Source organism: Rhinolophus sinicus, linkage group LG04, assembly GCF_036562045.2.
Source record: "Rhinolophus sinicus isolate RSC01 linkage group LG04, ASM3656204v1, whole genome shotgun sequence".
In the NCBI taxonomy this organism is placed as follows: domain Eukaryota; kingdom Metazoa; phylum Chordata; class Mammalia; order Chiroptera; family Rhinolophidae; genus Rhinolophus; species Rhinolophus sinicus.
Genome location: NC_133754.1, coordinates 188398794 through 188412053, shown reverse-complemented (window position 1 = coordinate 188412053; position 13260 = coordinate 188398794). Strand labels below are relative to the sequence as shown.

Sequence of the window (13260 nt, the reverse complement as noted above, 5' to 3'; positions counted from 1 at the left end):
CAGCTCGGACAGCTAGGCCATCTCCAGAGCCTTGCTTCTCTGTTTCTGCCGTCGTCTACGTGCCATCCACGCACCATCTGTCGGTCATTTGCCTATCTATCGTATCTGTCATCTATCTATCATATCTGTCATCTATCTATCATATCTGTCATCTATCTATCATATCTATCTATCTATCTAGCTAGCTACCATCTATTTACCTATATCATCTGTCTACCTATCATCTATCACTTATCCATCTATCATCCATCTACCGTGTTTCCCCGAAAATAAGACCTAGCTGGACAGTCAGCTCTAATGCATCTTTTAGAGCAAACATTAACATAAGACCCAGTATTATATTGTATTATATTATATTATATTATATTATATTATATTGTATTGTATTGTATTGTATTAAAAAGACCCGGACTTATAGTAAAATAAGACCGGGTCTTACATTAATTTTTGCTCCAAAAGACACATTAGAGCTGATTGTCTGGCTAGGGCTTATTTTCAGGGAAACACAGTATCTATCTATCTATCTATCTATCTATCTATCTATCTATCTTTCTATCATCTATCTATCTATCTATTTCTTTGTCTAATAGGGTAAAACTTGACAAACTGAGTTTTCCTATAAATTTATCCATTTCATTTTGAACCTCAAAATTATTTGCTTGGAGGCCAGCAAAGTATTTTCTGTTGATGAAATTTCCCCCCTTCTGTTCCAAATATCATTCCCTGCTCTTGTCATTTATTACTTTGTGTGTTTATGGTCTCTCATCTTTTTCTTATTTGCGTTAGCTACTGGTTTGCCTGTTCTGTTCATTTTTCGAAGGATTTTGGTTCATTAAGTACATCTGCTACTTTCTATTCTTTACCTATGATTTTCTGCTTTTATCATTCTTGTGGTTTGTTTACATTTTGTTCTTTGTTTAGTTTTAAAAAATTAAATTTATTGAGGCAACACTGGTTATTATATAACTTCCAGGTGTAAACATTGTAATACGATATCTGTCTGCTTTTTTGCGTTGGGGATTTATTTTTATTCTTTCGTTTTTCATGATCTAAATGGTTAAGGCTGTGATGTTCATCTTCTGACCACTGTTTCATGGTGTTTTTATGACATTTCTTTTAAATACATTCTGTAATTTCAGTTTGTATTTTTTTCTTTCATCCAAGAGTATTTTTTAAAATAGAAAGTGACAAATTATCCTAGTTTTATTGTATTTTTGTCAGAGAAGTTTGTTTGTAATCATTCTGCTTCGTGGATGCTTTCTTTGTGGCTTAAAAATAATTGATTGTGTGCAGGTTTTACTGTGTATTAATTCAGATGCAGCGTGACGTGCGTGTCCCTGGCATCCCCGGCCGCCTTGGTCCTGACCCACATTGGGTCTGTTCAACCCACTTTTGCTGCAGTGCTGTGGCAGGTCCCTGTGGGCAGTGTGTTTCTAATGGCTTTGCTTGCTGTTCTGTTTGCTCTGGAAACTTTGAAGCCAGCTTGCTGCCCGCATTCTGAAAGACATTTGTCATTTGCCTGGAGACGCTGAAGCACCTTGCTGTATCAGTCAAGCCCCGTAGTACATTTGTTTCCTAAGCACAATCAATTCCCATTTCATTTTCTCCTATTTTTGTTCATTGCTGCTCTTAGCTTTCACAATTCCTCATTCGAGATGTTCTTTTCCTGCCTTCAGTGCATTTAAGTTACTTTGGAGTGTGTGCCACAGTTTCCTTCTGCTTTCCCACCCTGCAGGGTTTCCATTTGGGGAAAGGTTTTTATTTTTGTTTTTGTTTCTCCTTATAGTAGCGAAGTACAGACTACTTGAATCTGTGCATTTCCTGGACCGCGCTGGCAGTTTGGGTGGCTTATAACTTTCCTAATTCATGTGTACCCACCAATGAGAGTGCAGTAAATTCTCTTGAATGGATGGCATTTTGGGGTATGGGTGTATGTGTGACATTTGCTTGTTTCGTCTAGAAAGGCACCCTTAGCCCGATCTGACTCTTCTGTGCCAGCAGTGCTGCCTTTCTGAGGTCACCTGAGCCTCCCAGTCCTGTCCCATGGAATGGGGGGGCACTGTCCTACCCGGGCCCCTTTGCAGAAGTCTTGCAGTCAGAGCAGACCCCTTCTCCTATGGATCATTTTAATCCATCTTTGGTCTTCCGTCTCCTCTCTGTGGGTTTTGCAGACCTCCGAAACTCTCCACAGAGGCTCGAGTGAGACCCCTGATGGATCTTTGGGCTTTTTATTTACAGACAATGGGAGGTTTCTAACATTTGTTTTCCTCTTTCAGAGCCACTCAGCTTTCAGAGGATGGTGCAGAGATTCAGTTTGAGTAATTGTTATTACCTTGTGTTACACAGAAGTCCTTCATCTACACCGCTTTTTGTAGGTTTCATCTGTGTTATGAAAATCATGCAAATTCAACACAATTTCAAATATGGTTCTCAGCTCATTAAACAGAGGAATCACAGCCATTTTTACAGGCTTTGCAGTTTGTGTCCCCAAAAGTTCATATGTTGACATCCTAACCCCTGATGGGAGGTGGGATGTTTGGGAGGTGAGGAGGTCGTGAGGATGGGGCCCCCATGAATGGGATTAGTGCCCCTTCCATCCCGTGAGGACATTGCGAGAAATCTGAAACCTAGAAGGGGGCCGTCCCCACCCCACTAGCATCCTGCAGACTGTGAGAAACAAATGTGTGTTGTTTACGAGCCCCCACTGGTGCTGGTGACTGAGCCGGTTGGCCTTGTAGCTCCAGAGCAGGAAGCTGCACAGGTCTGCTTCTATCGTCTGTTTCGCTGTGGCTTCACACACGTCATCTTAGTCTCCATTCTTGTCAGGAAGCTGCACTTGAAACAACAGCAGACAGGATTGATCTGAAGAGTAGGGAGATGTCTTTGTCTCCCTGTTTCCATTTTCTCTGTCAGCCACCTAGGAAGCCGGCAGTTGGGGACCATCCTGATCCAAGTTCAAGGCCTGAGACTCTGGGCCCCAGAGGGAGTAGGGAGATGAGCTGCGGGTTTGTGCCAGGCTAGTCTACTTTTGTTCACCTTACCCCACTGTGGGTCTGCCATGGTGGCATGTCAGAGGCCCCTCCTTGGAAAGCCCTGGCCAGACAAATGGCTTCATCTTTCTTCCACCTTCCAAATCTTGCCCATTCTTATGTCAACAGGCGGGAAGCCGACAAGCCAAGGGTTCTGGGAAATGCAGTTTGTACGTTCTCCACCGCCCCCCACCCCCTGGCAAGGACCCTCCAGGCCTTCTTCCCTGGGTTTCAGGTGCTCAGTCAGATTCTGTTGAGCCCTCTGCCTTCTGCTCTCAGGGAGCCCTGGGGGTCATGCAGTCCCCGGATGGCCCTGCCAGGGTCTTGGGGAGCAGAGGTGGCAGGCTGGCCAGAGTGGGTCGGTCGGGATGGGTGGAGCGGAGGCTGGAAGAACAGGACATTCCAGGCTGAGATGCTGGCTGTGTGTGGGGGCAGGGGGCCAAGGCTGGCAGAGCAGAAGGTGGGTGGGCCAGGACGGAGTGGGAGCTTTTTTCCTTTTGATTTTGGGGACGTTTTGTATCTTTAACAATGAACAAAAAGATAGACAAAGCCACAGCTACTGAAAGAGCCACTTGTTCTTGGCCCTCTCCTGGAACTTGACCTTGGCCTGCTGTTGGCCTGGGCTTCCAAGCAGCATCTCTGGTCTTCCCAGACAGAGCAGTGAGGGAGAGTGTTGGACCACCTAGGGAGGGGAGGAGACTAGGCTGTGTTTGGCCTGGGATGAGGGTGTTTATTTGGAAGCTCCAAGTGGAAGGACATCTTGAGACTCTGGTGGTGTAGGGCAGGGCTGGGCACACATTGCCCGCTCTCAGTGTGTCTGGGCAGGGTGCAGAGGCCACCACTGAATTATAAGTCCCCTCCTTTGGGTAATTTCACCACTGTGAAAGAAGAGAGGCTGAAATGGTATCCCGGTGGTTACTGGCCGCCCACAGCGACACATTCAGAGCCATATAAACGGGTTTCCAGCAGCTAGAGGGACTGTACCCCAGCCCGAGGAGTGTGCACTGGTGTGTGGGCCTCTGGGAGGATGAGGGGTGTGCTGCTGACTGCCCTTCTGGCTGTGGTCTCACTGCCCAGGGCCCAGGCAGTGTGGCTGGGGAGGCTGGACCCTAAGCAGGTAACAGTCCACCTGTGGGGGTCTGCACATGCCATGGGGCACGTTGGTCCTGGAGGCCAGGCCCGTTGAGGGCCACACAGCCTCTGGGCTACCCCAGGGCCAGCCCAGACCAGCACAGGCTATGGGGGATGGGCTGGTCGGTGGGAGGGGTGCCTGGGCTCCCAGGCTGGTGGGGGGTGCCTCACCCACCCCTCCTCCATCCAGCTTCTGGGGTCCTGGTATGTTCTTGCTGTGGCCTCCGGTGAAAAGGACTTCGCAGCAGAGAAGGCCACAAAGAATATCGAGGGGGTCGTGGTGACCCTCACTCCAGAAAACAACCTGAAAGTGCGGTCCTCCCGGCACAGGTGAGCGAGGGTGCACCATGCCCACTGCCAGGCCTCGCTCAGCAGGTGGGCCAAGTCCGATGGCCCCGCACAGAGGCTTCCTGGTGCCCGCCTTCCCTCCCCTCCTCGCCCACTCTGCTCCGAGCTCCACCCTCTGCCTGGCCTCTGCATAGCATCTTTGAGGCATTTGGGATTTCACCCTGGGGAGAACGTGAGGTTCGACTTCGTTCTTTTCTAGATTGCTACCCAACTGCCCAGCGTCATGTAGCCAACTGTCCTCTCTCCCGCCCGACCCGAGACGTTAACTGTCCTGCATGAAACACACGTCTTTCGATTTACCTTCAGACTTGCTGTTCTGTTCCTTCATCAGCTTATTTGTTTGCAAACACTGTTGTTTAACGACCACAGCTTCTAACATGTGTTGTTTGTTGCTTGGCTCTTGCTGTTTATTCTTCCTTCTAGAGTTTCCCTATTTCCTCGTGACCGTGGGCACGAGCTCATCCTGGCGTGCAGAGACCATGGCACACTTGTTGGGTTTGTGCTCTGCCGGCTTCAGGACGCTGGCCCCACGGTGTGGGTACTCAGAGGGGTCCAACTGGGCCAGGAGCAGGGCTCCGGGTGCCCAGGTCCCTGAACAGAAAGACGCTGGCCGGGCTTGGGGGGCAGTGCTCCCCTCCGGTGCTGCGTCTGGACCCCGAGCTGACCATGGGCCCTTCCCTTTCTTTCCCAGGCTGGAAACGTGTGACCTGAGCGTTATGGAGTTGGTGAGACAAAACTCTGGATGGGTGTTTGAGAATCCATGTAAGGAAGATGCCACTGTGGGCGCTGGCTCTATTTCCCTGCCTGCATTGGGCCGCAGCTCTGGGCCCTCTGTCCTCCTCAGTCTCCCCAGGCCCCCTGCAGGTTGGGTCCAGTGCTGGTTGGGAAGGGGCGGGCCCCATCCTGAGCCTTCAGCATAGCTCTGGGCCAGGACATGAAAGGACCTCGTTTCGCCAGAGGTTTGGCGCCAATCCTGAGGATGGAGAACTCGACTGCCCTTCACGCTCAGCTGGGACCCCAGGACTCCCTGTGTAGTGTGTGTGGGTGGTGGGACCCTGGCACTCGGTCCCAGTGGGGACAGGATCCAGGAAGTGTGACCTGTGGCTCCCCAGTTGCCCAGGATGTCGCAGTCCATCTGTCACTGAGAGCAATGCATGTGGCACGGGTCGGGCAGGGGCGAGGGCAGAGCTCGGGGGCTGTTGGCCTGCTGGGAGGGCCTTGGGGAGGTCTGACGGCCCCACCCTCTGGGGCTCTTGTCCCCCAGCCCTGGGCGTGTTGGAGTACCGCGTGTTGGGCTCTAACTTCAGAGACTACGCCATCGTGTTCACGCAGCTGGAGCTGGAGGGCGAGGCCTTTAGCACGGTGGAGCTGTACAGTGAGTGTCCGAGGCGTGCTGGGCGTCCGTCCTCTGCGTGTCAGGGCTGCAAAAGCACATGCAGGCTGCAGCGGGGGGGGTCCGCCCCCCACCCCCGTGCGCCTGTGCCTCCTTCTGCTCCTCATCCCGGCATGAAGTCGCCAGCTGCGGTCCCCACACCTTCCTTCCGGGCCTTCATCCCCCACTGTCCTGCTCTTACTCTGTCTGCAGAAGGCAGGGCCCTGCATGGAGGGAGGGACGGGGGCCCCCTGACGCCAGTGCTGGGGGTGGGGGAGGGCCCCACGGGGCGAAGGGCCTTGGGGTCAGAGCAGGGCAGAGTCCCTGCCAGCCAGCCCCCCAGTCCTGCTGCAGACAGGCCTCCCAGCCCCAGGGCTCTCAGGGGCACCCTCCACCCCGCCCCCCAGGTCGGGCGGAGTGGGCCAGCCAGGCGGGCCTGAGCCTCTTCACCAAGTGGAGCCAGGGCCTGGGTTTCCTGTCGCAGCAGCAGGCCAGGCTGCAGACTGACCGTGAGTGTCACTGGAGTGGCTCGGGGCCATTCTGATGCCCAGGGGCGTGCTGGGACATCAAGGACTGAGGGAGCACACGCTGACCTATCAGTCTTGGGGACCCTCCTGGCCTCAGGGAGTCGGGCAGGACTGGGGGGTCTTCAAGGAGTCACTCATTCCCTACCCAGAGTCAGGCCTGCAGGGACGGCCCCATGGCCTGTGAGGCTGTGGGCAGGCATTGGAAGGGCACCTGGGTGCTGGGGTGGCTGAGGTCTGTCCTGGGCAGCCCAGGGGGGCAGGTGAGAGCTACCCCACCTCACAGCCCATCTCGCCCCTACCCCTGCAGCCACCTGTGCACGGAAAGCCTTCCAGGTAAGCTGCTTCTGAGCGTCACCCCGGGCTCCCTGTGCAGCAGCTAGACCCCGGGGGCACTGGGAACCCCCACATCCCAGTAGGCAGGAGGGGCCAGTGTCTCCACTGCCGGGAAGGACTGGAGGGCCAGGGGCCAGGTGCTTTTTGGGGTGAACCTGGAGTCCCCTAGTACTCTTCTCATTTCCAGTGAATGGCATGGCTGCTGGGGAGCCAAGACCCACCTCTCTCAGCTGCCCGGTGCTCCCAGGGGATTGGGTGCTGCAGACCTGAATAAAAGCATTCCAGAAGCCCGCCCATGCCTCCCGTGTGTGCTTGGGGCTCATGTTCGGATGGCAGGGCTGGTGCTCGGCTGAATCACAGAGCAGAGAGCCAGCTCTGGGACAAGATGGCTCGTCTGTACCTGCGTCCCTCACAGAGTCCCTCTGGGTCTGGGACACCAGGACTCAGACCCTGGCTCAGAGGTGGGGCTGGGCTGTGGAGAGCACGGCTCTGCAGATCGGAGGCTGCTGTGCCTGGGCTACAGCAAGACCTGGTGGTCTGGATGCACTTTGGACAGGGTGCTGGGCGGAGGAAGCTGGCAGTGGTGCCCACCAGGGCTCCTGGCTGGGCCACCCTGGTGTCTGGGGCATCAGAACTTGGCTTTCCCTGGTTGGGCTCAAGGCAGGGGCAGCAGAGGGCCTGAGCCACTCGGGCCTCCTGTATTCTGGGGGCCCTGCCTGAAGTCCTAGAAAAGCAGGGCTGTCGGGGGAGCTGGGAGGGAGGCCGGGTGGGAGCTGCCCACCACTCACAGTGAGGTGCACGCGGGCCTCGCTCTTCAAGGCAGAGCGCATGCATGTCCAGCCCAGGTCTGCCCATCAGTCTCTGCTCTGGCACCATCAGAGCCCCAGCTGCACGTGTCCCACGCAGTGAGTGACTCACAGTGACGCCTCTCTCCCAGGGGCTAGAATGAGAGGCCCTGGGGCTCACTGCCAGCTGAGATAGCTCCAGGGCACACATGGCGACTCGAGGCCCAGGGGAGTGACCTCGGAAACACGATGGCCTCTGTCTTCACGGCCTCCCAGGCAGGCAAATCCCAGAGTGGCTGTGCAGCTCTATGTCCCGGGGAGGGCCCAAAGCCCCGGCCCTCCCCGCCTGCCCACCCCAGGCTGTCTGAAGGCTCCGGGTTGGCTGGACGCCCACGGCGGGGCAGGTGGGCGGGGTAATTTAAAGTCGGTGTTCAGTGGCTAAGGGTGTAGGGCCAGGATGGGGCTGGGGCGGTTGCCACCTGTGCTGGTCTTGGCGCTGGTGCTGCCTGTGGGGTCTCAGCCACAGGGGCAGCTCCCCAGGGAGTCTCACAACCTCAACTGGAACAAGGTCAGCCTGTGTGCAGTCTCTGGGCCAGGGGCCTGGCCACAGAGGGCCGGGGTACAGGGTGGACAGCTGGGAAGATGTTTCCTGACAGTCTTCAGGTGGCCATCCGGGCCCATGGGCAGCCCCCAGGTGACAAAAGGGCTCTGCCGGCCCAGCAGGCTGCCCCCCTGCTGCCCACCTTTCCCTCAAGGGCTGATGACGGCATCTTTTAGGGACAGGCTAAGATTGCAAAACTCAGCTGACAACCATGGGCCCCAGGGGCTAGGAGCCCCTGGGTGGGGAAGAGCAGAGAGCCCCAGACAGGTGCGGCCTGAGGTTACCTGGAGATGCCAGGTAGGTGGGGGGAAAAGGAGGGAGAGCAGGGCATGTTCTGAAATAATGAGATCATTGGCCAGTGGAAGGTTTTGGTGGGGGTGGCCGTGGGCACAGGCTATAATGGACTGGTCATGCCTGGGAGCGCAGGTTTGCAGCAGGATGTCTGTGGGATGGGGTGCAGGGGTGAGCTGGAAGGAAAGGGGTGCCAGGGAGGCCCACACAGGAAGGAAGTCCTGGCATGCAGCGCCCACAGCCCAGCTGGGCATTTGCCCCTCCCCCGCCACGGCCCTCGACGTGGACAGGGCCTCAGGCAAAGGTCACTGGTCCAGTAGGTTCTCAGGGGCTCTAAGAGGAGCCCCAGAAACTGGGAGCAGCGTCTGTGCTCCCCAGCACCCTCTCTGCAGTTTTCAGGGTTCTGGTACATTCTTGCCATCGCCTCTGACGTCCACGGCTTCTTGCCGGACAGAGACAAGTGGAAGCTGGGGGCGTCCGTCGTGCAGCTTCACAACGTGGGCCAGCTGAAGGTGGTCTTCGCCTTTAGCCGGTGAGGGGATGAGCACAGGGGTCCCAGCACACCCTCCATAGACCACTGGCCGCAAACAGGGTGGCTCCCTTTCCACAGGAGAAAGGGGCTGGGGTGCAGGGCCATGGCTCTGTCTGCAGGTCCCACAAGGACTGTCTGTGCAGCCATGACCCCCATCACTTTCTGCCCCTGAAGTTCAGGGGGCTGATTTGGGGAGAGGCCATCACAGCCCATGGGGCCCTCGGCAGGCAGCAGGTGTTTGGAGGTTTCCTTGAAGCTTTGGGACTGGCCCTTATCCAAGTTGGAAAGTTCTGGAATAACAGAGCCTTGAATGGACAGGAGTTGGGGAGTGAAGCTTCGAGGTGCTCCTGGCCTCAGCCAGCCCCACGGAGCAAGGGCGGGAGGAGGGGGACAGAGAAGGTCGACCTGAGGAGCCTGGGGGGGCCCCAGGTGGGAAGAGAGGCTCCCGGGCCATGAGTTGGCAACCCCACCTTGCCCCTCCCAGGTCACGGGGCTGCCAGTCCCACACGTTAATTCTGCGGAAAGATGGGAAGAAGGCCGTGTTCAGGAATACCTGTACGTATGGGGAAGACCGAGGGGTGGAGGGGCCATGGGCTCATGGCCACTGAGACACTGGATGTGATGCCCCTGACAGCACTGTCCCCCAGGGGTCCCTTTGCCCTGAGAACATGGCGGCAGGCCGGCCGTGGTCCCAGAGACTATCCTTCCCAAAGGCCACAACAGGTGTCATCCTGGCACCTGGGCCTGCAGGGCGGGGTCAGGGGAGACCTTCCAGGTGCCCTGTGTGGGCGGGAGGGTCAGCGCAGCTGTCTTCTCTTCCCGTCCATCTAGTGAAGGGGGTGCAGGGCTTCCGCGTGCTGTCCACTGACTACAGCTACGGCGTGGTGGACGTGCGCCTGGGCCGGGCCGGCCGGACCTCCAAGACCCTGCTGTTATTCAGTGAGTCCAGTGGGCCAAGCCCTGGTCCGGGCATTCTGGGTAGTGAACGAGGAAGGTGAGGGGGGCGGGGGGCTCTGCCTCAGGCAGTTCGGTGCGGCACCACAAGTCGTGGATTACAGAGGGACATTATTTCTCAGGTGCCAGCAGGGTGGGGGTCTGGGGAGGGCCCTCTTCCTGGCTGGCAGGTCCTCACATGATGGGGGAGCTCTGGCCTCCTCTTCTAAGGACACCAATCCCATCCTGGACCCCACCCCCGGCCCTCACCTGAAGCTCGTCCCCTCCTAATGCTATCATACTGGGGCCTGAGCGTATGAAGGGAGGACAAAGGAGCAGCCAGCCCACAGCGGTGCAGAGTGGTGGGCAGGGAGAAGGGGGAAAGGGGGCTGGTGGGGAGTGGGGACTCAGATGGGTGGGCAGAGTGTAGGCCTCTGGACACCGAGGCCACACAGGCAGGTCTCCCAAGTGGCCACAGCAGGGGTGAGGGGAGAGGCACTGCAGAGCTGAGGTCAGAAAGTAAGAGTCTGGGAGCAGGGCCTACTATCTGTGTGGATGCAGAACCCCCACTCCAGGGCTGAGGTGGGATTAGGGGAGCAGGGAGGTGCTGACAGAGAAGGTTCATATGGAACCAGGATGGGAAGGTAGGGACGTGAGCCACTTCCAGGCATAGAGGGGACGGTGCAGGGAGGAGGATGAGCAGCCCCCCTGGAAGTGCTGGAGAGGGCAGGGAGGGGCCTGGGGAGCCTCCTGGCAGGCCCAGCAATGCAGCGGGAGGGCTGCCAGCCGGGCCTGGGCAGACGGGATTGGATGAGCAGAGAGGGCTACCTGAGGGACCCTGCATCCTGGGCCTTGCTGGGGACACCCGCCTGCCTGGGAATGGAGAGCACACAGAATGACATCCACTGGTTTTCATTTTGCCCTTAGCAGCACCCTTGCTAATCCGCCTGAGAATTCCGAGGCATTTTGGTGTCTGGGGGCAGGGTTGGGGCGGGGGGGGGGGGGCGGTCAGGGGAAGCCCCAGAGAGCGGAACTGGAAACTCTGATGTTGAGATTGTGCTTCCCAACTGCAGGCAGACAGAACACATCCAGCTTCATGAGTGTGAAGAAGTTTGTGGATATATGTGAGATTCTGGAGCTCACAAGGGGTTCGACCATTCTCCCCAAAGATGGTAAAATGTGGACGCAAGGCTGTCAGGCAACACCTCTCCTGCCCCTGCCCCTTCCGTTCGAGAGCTGATGGAAGGGTGACGATGCCATCTTCGTAAAGATGTGAAGCCACTGTGCAGACATGCCAGAGTGTGATGCCCTGTCCCCTCCTCCTGGCTTTTACTGACATCGGGGCTTGTCACCCGGGCAGGCCCTGCACAGGCGGGCGAGGTGGCCCCGGAGCATCCCTGCTCCGTGGGATCAGGTCTGCACTGTGGCTGGAGGAGCAGGCTGTGCATGGCTTCGCCCTCTGCGGTGCCCCAGACTAGCACACGGGGAAGTAGGGAGAGCAGGTGTGGGTTCCCTGACAGCACCCCTGACCCTGTCACCACCTCCTCCCTCTCCCACAGCCTCCTGTGCGCACACCATCCTGCCGTGAGAGCCAGCCGTCTTCCTGTTTTTCCTGTGGGGCTGACTTGTGATCCCCCAGGCCCCAGAGCATTGTTCCAGATGTCAGGTCTTCACATCCAACTGCTTGTTGAGAGGTGTTTGGTGGTCCCAGGCCATCGACAGTGTGACACCCAGGGACACGGCTCTAACCTACACGACCATCAAGAGACGGGGGTAAGAGGGCACGTGCTGACTGGGCAGGGAGGTGCCAGACCAGGCCCCTTCTGCCCTGTCCTCTGGATTACACGGCAGAAAGATGCTGCCAGCCCTTAGCTGCTGTGAAATAGACCAGGGCCAGTCCAGTGTCATCCTTCTCCTGTGTCTTCTCTGCTGTGAGTTTCTGCCACCATTCTCTGTGTTCCTGGACATCCTACGCTTTCTTGGGAAGCCACTGGCTTATTCATCAAACATTTATAAGCACTTGCTGTGTGCCGGGCATCATGCTAGCTGCTGGGGGAGGGGGACGAAGCAGTGAGCAAAACAGGCAAAAGAGCTCTCAGAAGTGATGCCTGGTCAGGACAGCCAGGCCCCGGAGCAGGCACCAGGCTCACCGTGCCTGACACTGAGAAACAGACCTAGAGGGACCAGCGCTACACAGCAGCAGGGCTGACAGTCCGGGTTGGGGAGAGCTTCTTGGAGGAAGTGCCATGTGAGCTGGCAAGGGAAGGGTGGTGGGAGTCCAGTAAGCGATGGTGGGGCTGGGGGTGCAGCTCCTCTTGGGGGGAACTGCCTTTGAAGAACCCCTTGGGGAGGTGGTGATGGAGCCGTTTGGGGGGCGAGGGGAGGGACTGGGAGAGGTAGGCCAGAGCGGGTGGCAGCCACAGGAGAGGGAACGCCAGCAGGGTGTGGGGGGTGTGCCTTGGAGTTCCTCTAGGACATTCCGTGCACATGTCATGTAGGGAGCTGGAGTTCAGAGGAGAGGTCCAGGGTGGGGACAGATGTTTTGGAGGCACTGGCATGTACTTGGTCATGGAAGTCACGGCATGGACGAGGACATCTACAGAGGAAATCACAGGAGTGCGTCAGGCAGCTCTGACCACATAACAAACAGCCACCATGGCACCTGCTGTCACTGTCTCACCTGGGTCCGTTGCTTCTCCAGTGGGACACACTTCAAAGCCCTGGGCAAGGGCATGGATGCAGGAAGGGGAGGAAGCTCCAGGCCCTGAACGCAGCCCGCACCAGCTCTCACCTCGGCCACACACTTCACGTCCCTTCTGCCTGTCAGGTGTCTTCACCCCATCTTGCCTCTCAGGTTCCCTGAGTCTCATTTAATCAGGGTGTTGGCTCAAATCAGGGATCTTGTGGTCTCCACTCCACAGAGGCCCCTCTAGGTCACACACCTTAGAAGTAAATGGGAAGTTACCAGATCCCCACTTGCTCAGCACCTGTGGTGGGACAGCGAACATGTGACTGCAATAAAACGGTCCCGTCAGAGAGAAGCATGGGGGGCACGGAGCAGCCGCAGTCCAGGCAATTCCACAGTCTGCAGGGACCACGTGACTGCCTTCCTTCTTCACATGTTCCTCCCTCACTTTGGCCACTTCTGAAGGAGACATTGGGACACGGCCATGTGCTCAGCAGGTTTCCTGCCTGCAGGAAGTCGGTGGCCCCACAGGCCTTTTTCCACTTTGCACCATCTCAGTCAGTGCTTCTGCCAATGCAGCTCTTTGAACCACTTTGTGGGTTTTCTATGTAGTGGATTCTAACTTAATCCAGGTACCAAAAGTCACCCCACAGTTCTGCAGGGAATAGCCTGTCTCTCCATTTGGTTGTTAG

The 13260-nt window shown here is 56.8% G+C and overlaps 2 protein-coding genes across 4 annotated transcripts; both read left to right on the top strand.

The window, feature by feature from the left end:
- Positions 1–3740: 3740 nt before the first annotated feature.
- Positions 3741–7032, top strand: LCN6 (lipocalin 6). Of its 3 annotated transcripts, XM_019756680.2 has the most exons (7): positions 3747–4146; positions 4351–4490; positions 5200–5270; positions 5773–5883; positions 6288–6389; positions 6715–6740; positions 6928–7032. In XM_019756680.2, exons 1-7 carry the CDS (start codon positions 4057–4059, stop codon positions 6928–6930), a joined length of 543 nt encoding a protein of 180 aa, XP_019612239.1. In that variant the 5' UTR covers positions 3747–4056; the 3' UTR covers positions 6931–7032. The 3 variants fall into 3 exon arrangements, with proteins under 3 accessions (XP_019612237.2, XP_019612238.1, XP_019612239.1); XM_019756678.2 differs by lacking the exon at positions 6715–6740 and having other exon boundaries at positions 3741–4146; XM_019756679.2 differs by lacking the exon at positions 6928–7032 and having other exon boundaries at positions 3743–4146; positions 6715–6921.
- A 950-nt stretch (positions 7033–7982) lies between these two features.
- On the top strand, positions 7983–11897 carry LCN10 (lipocalin 10). Its single transcript, XM_074331554.1, has 6 exons — positions 7983–8093; positions 8738–8949; positions 9434–9504; positions 9781–9888; positions 10956–11054; positions 11442–11897. Exons 1-6 carry the CDS (start codon positions 7983–7985, stop codon positions 11468–11470), a joined length of 630 nt encoding a protein of 209 aa, XP_074187655.1. The 3' UTR covers positions 11471–11897.
- The last annotated feature ends 1363 nt before the right edge of the window (positions 11898–13260 follow it).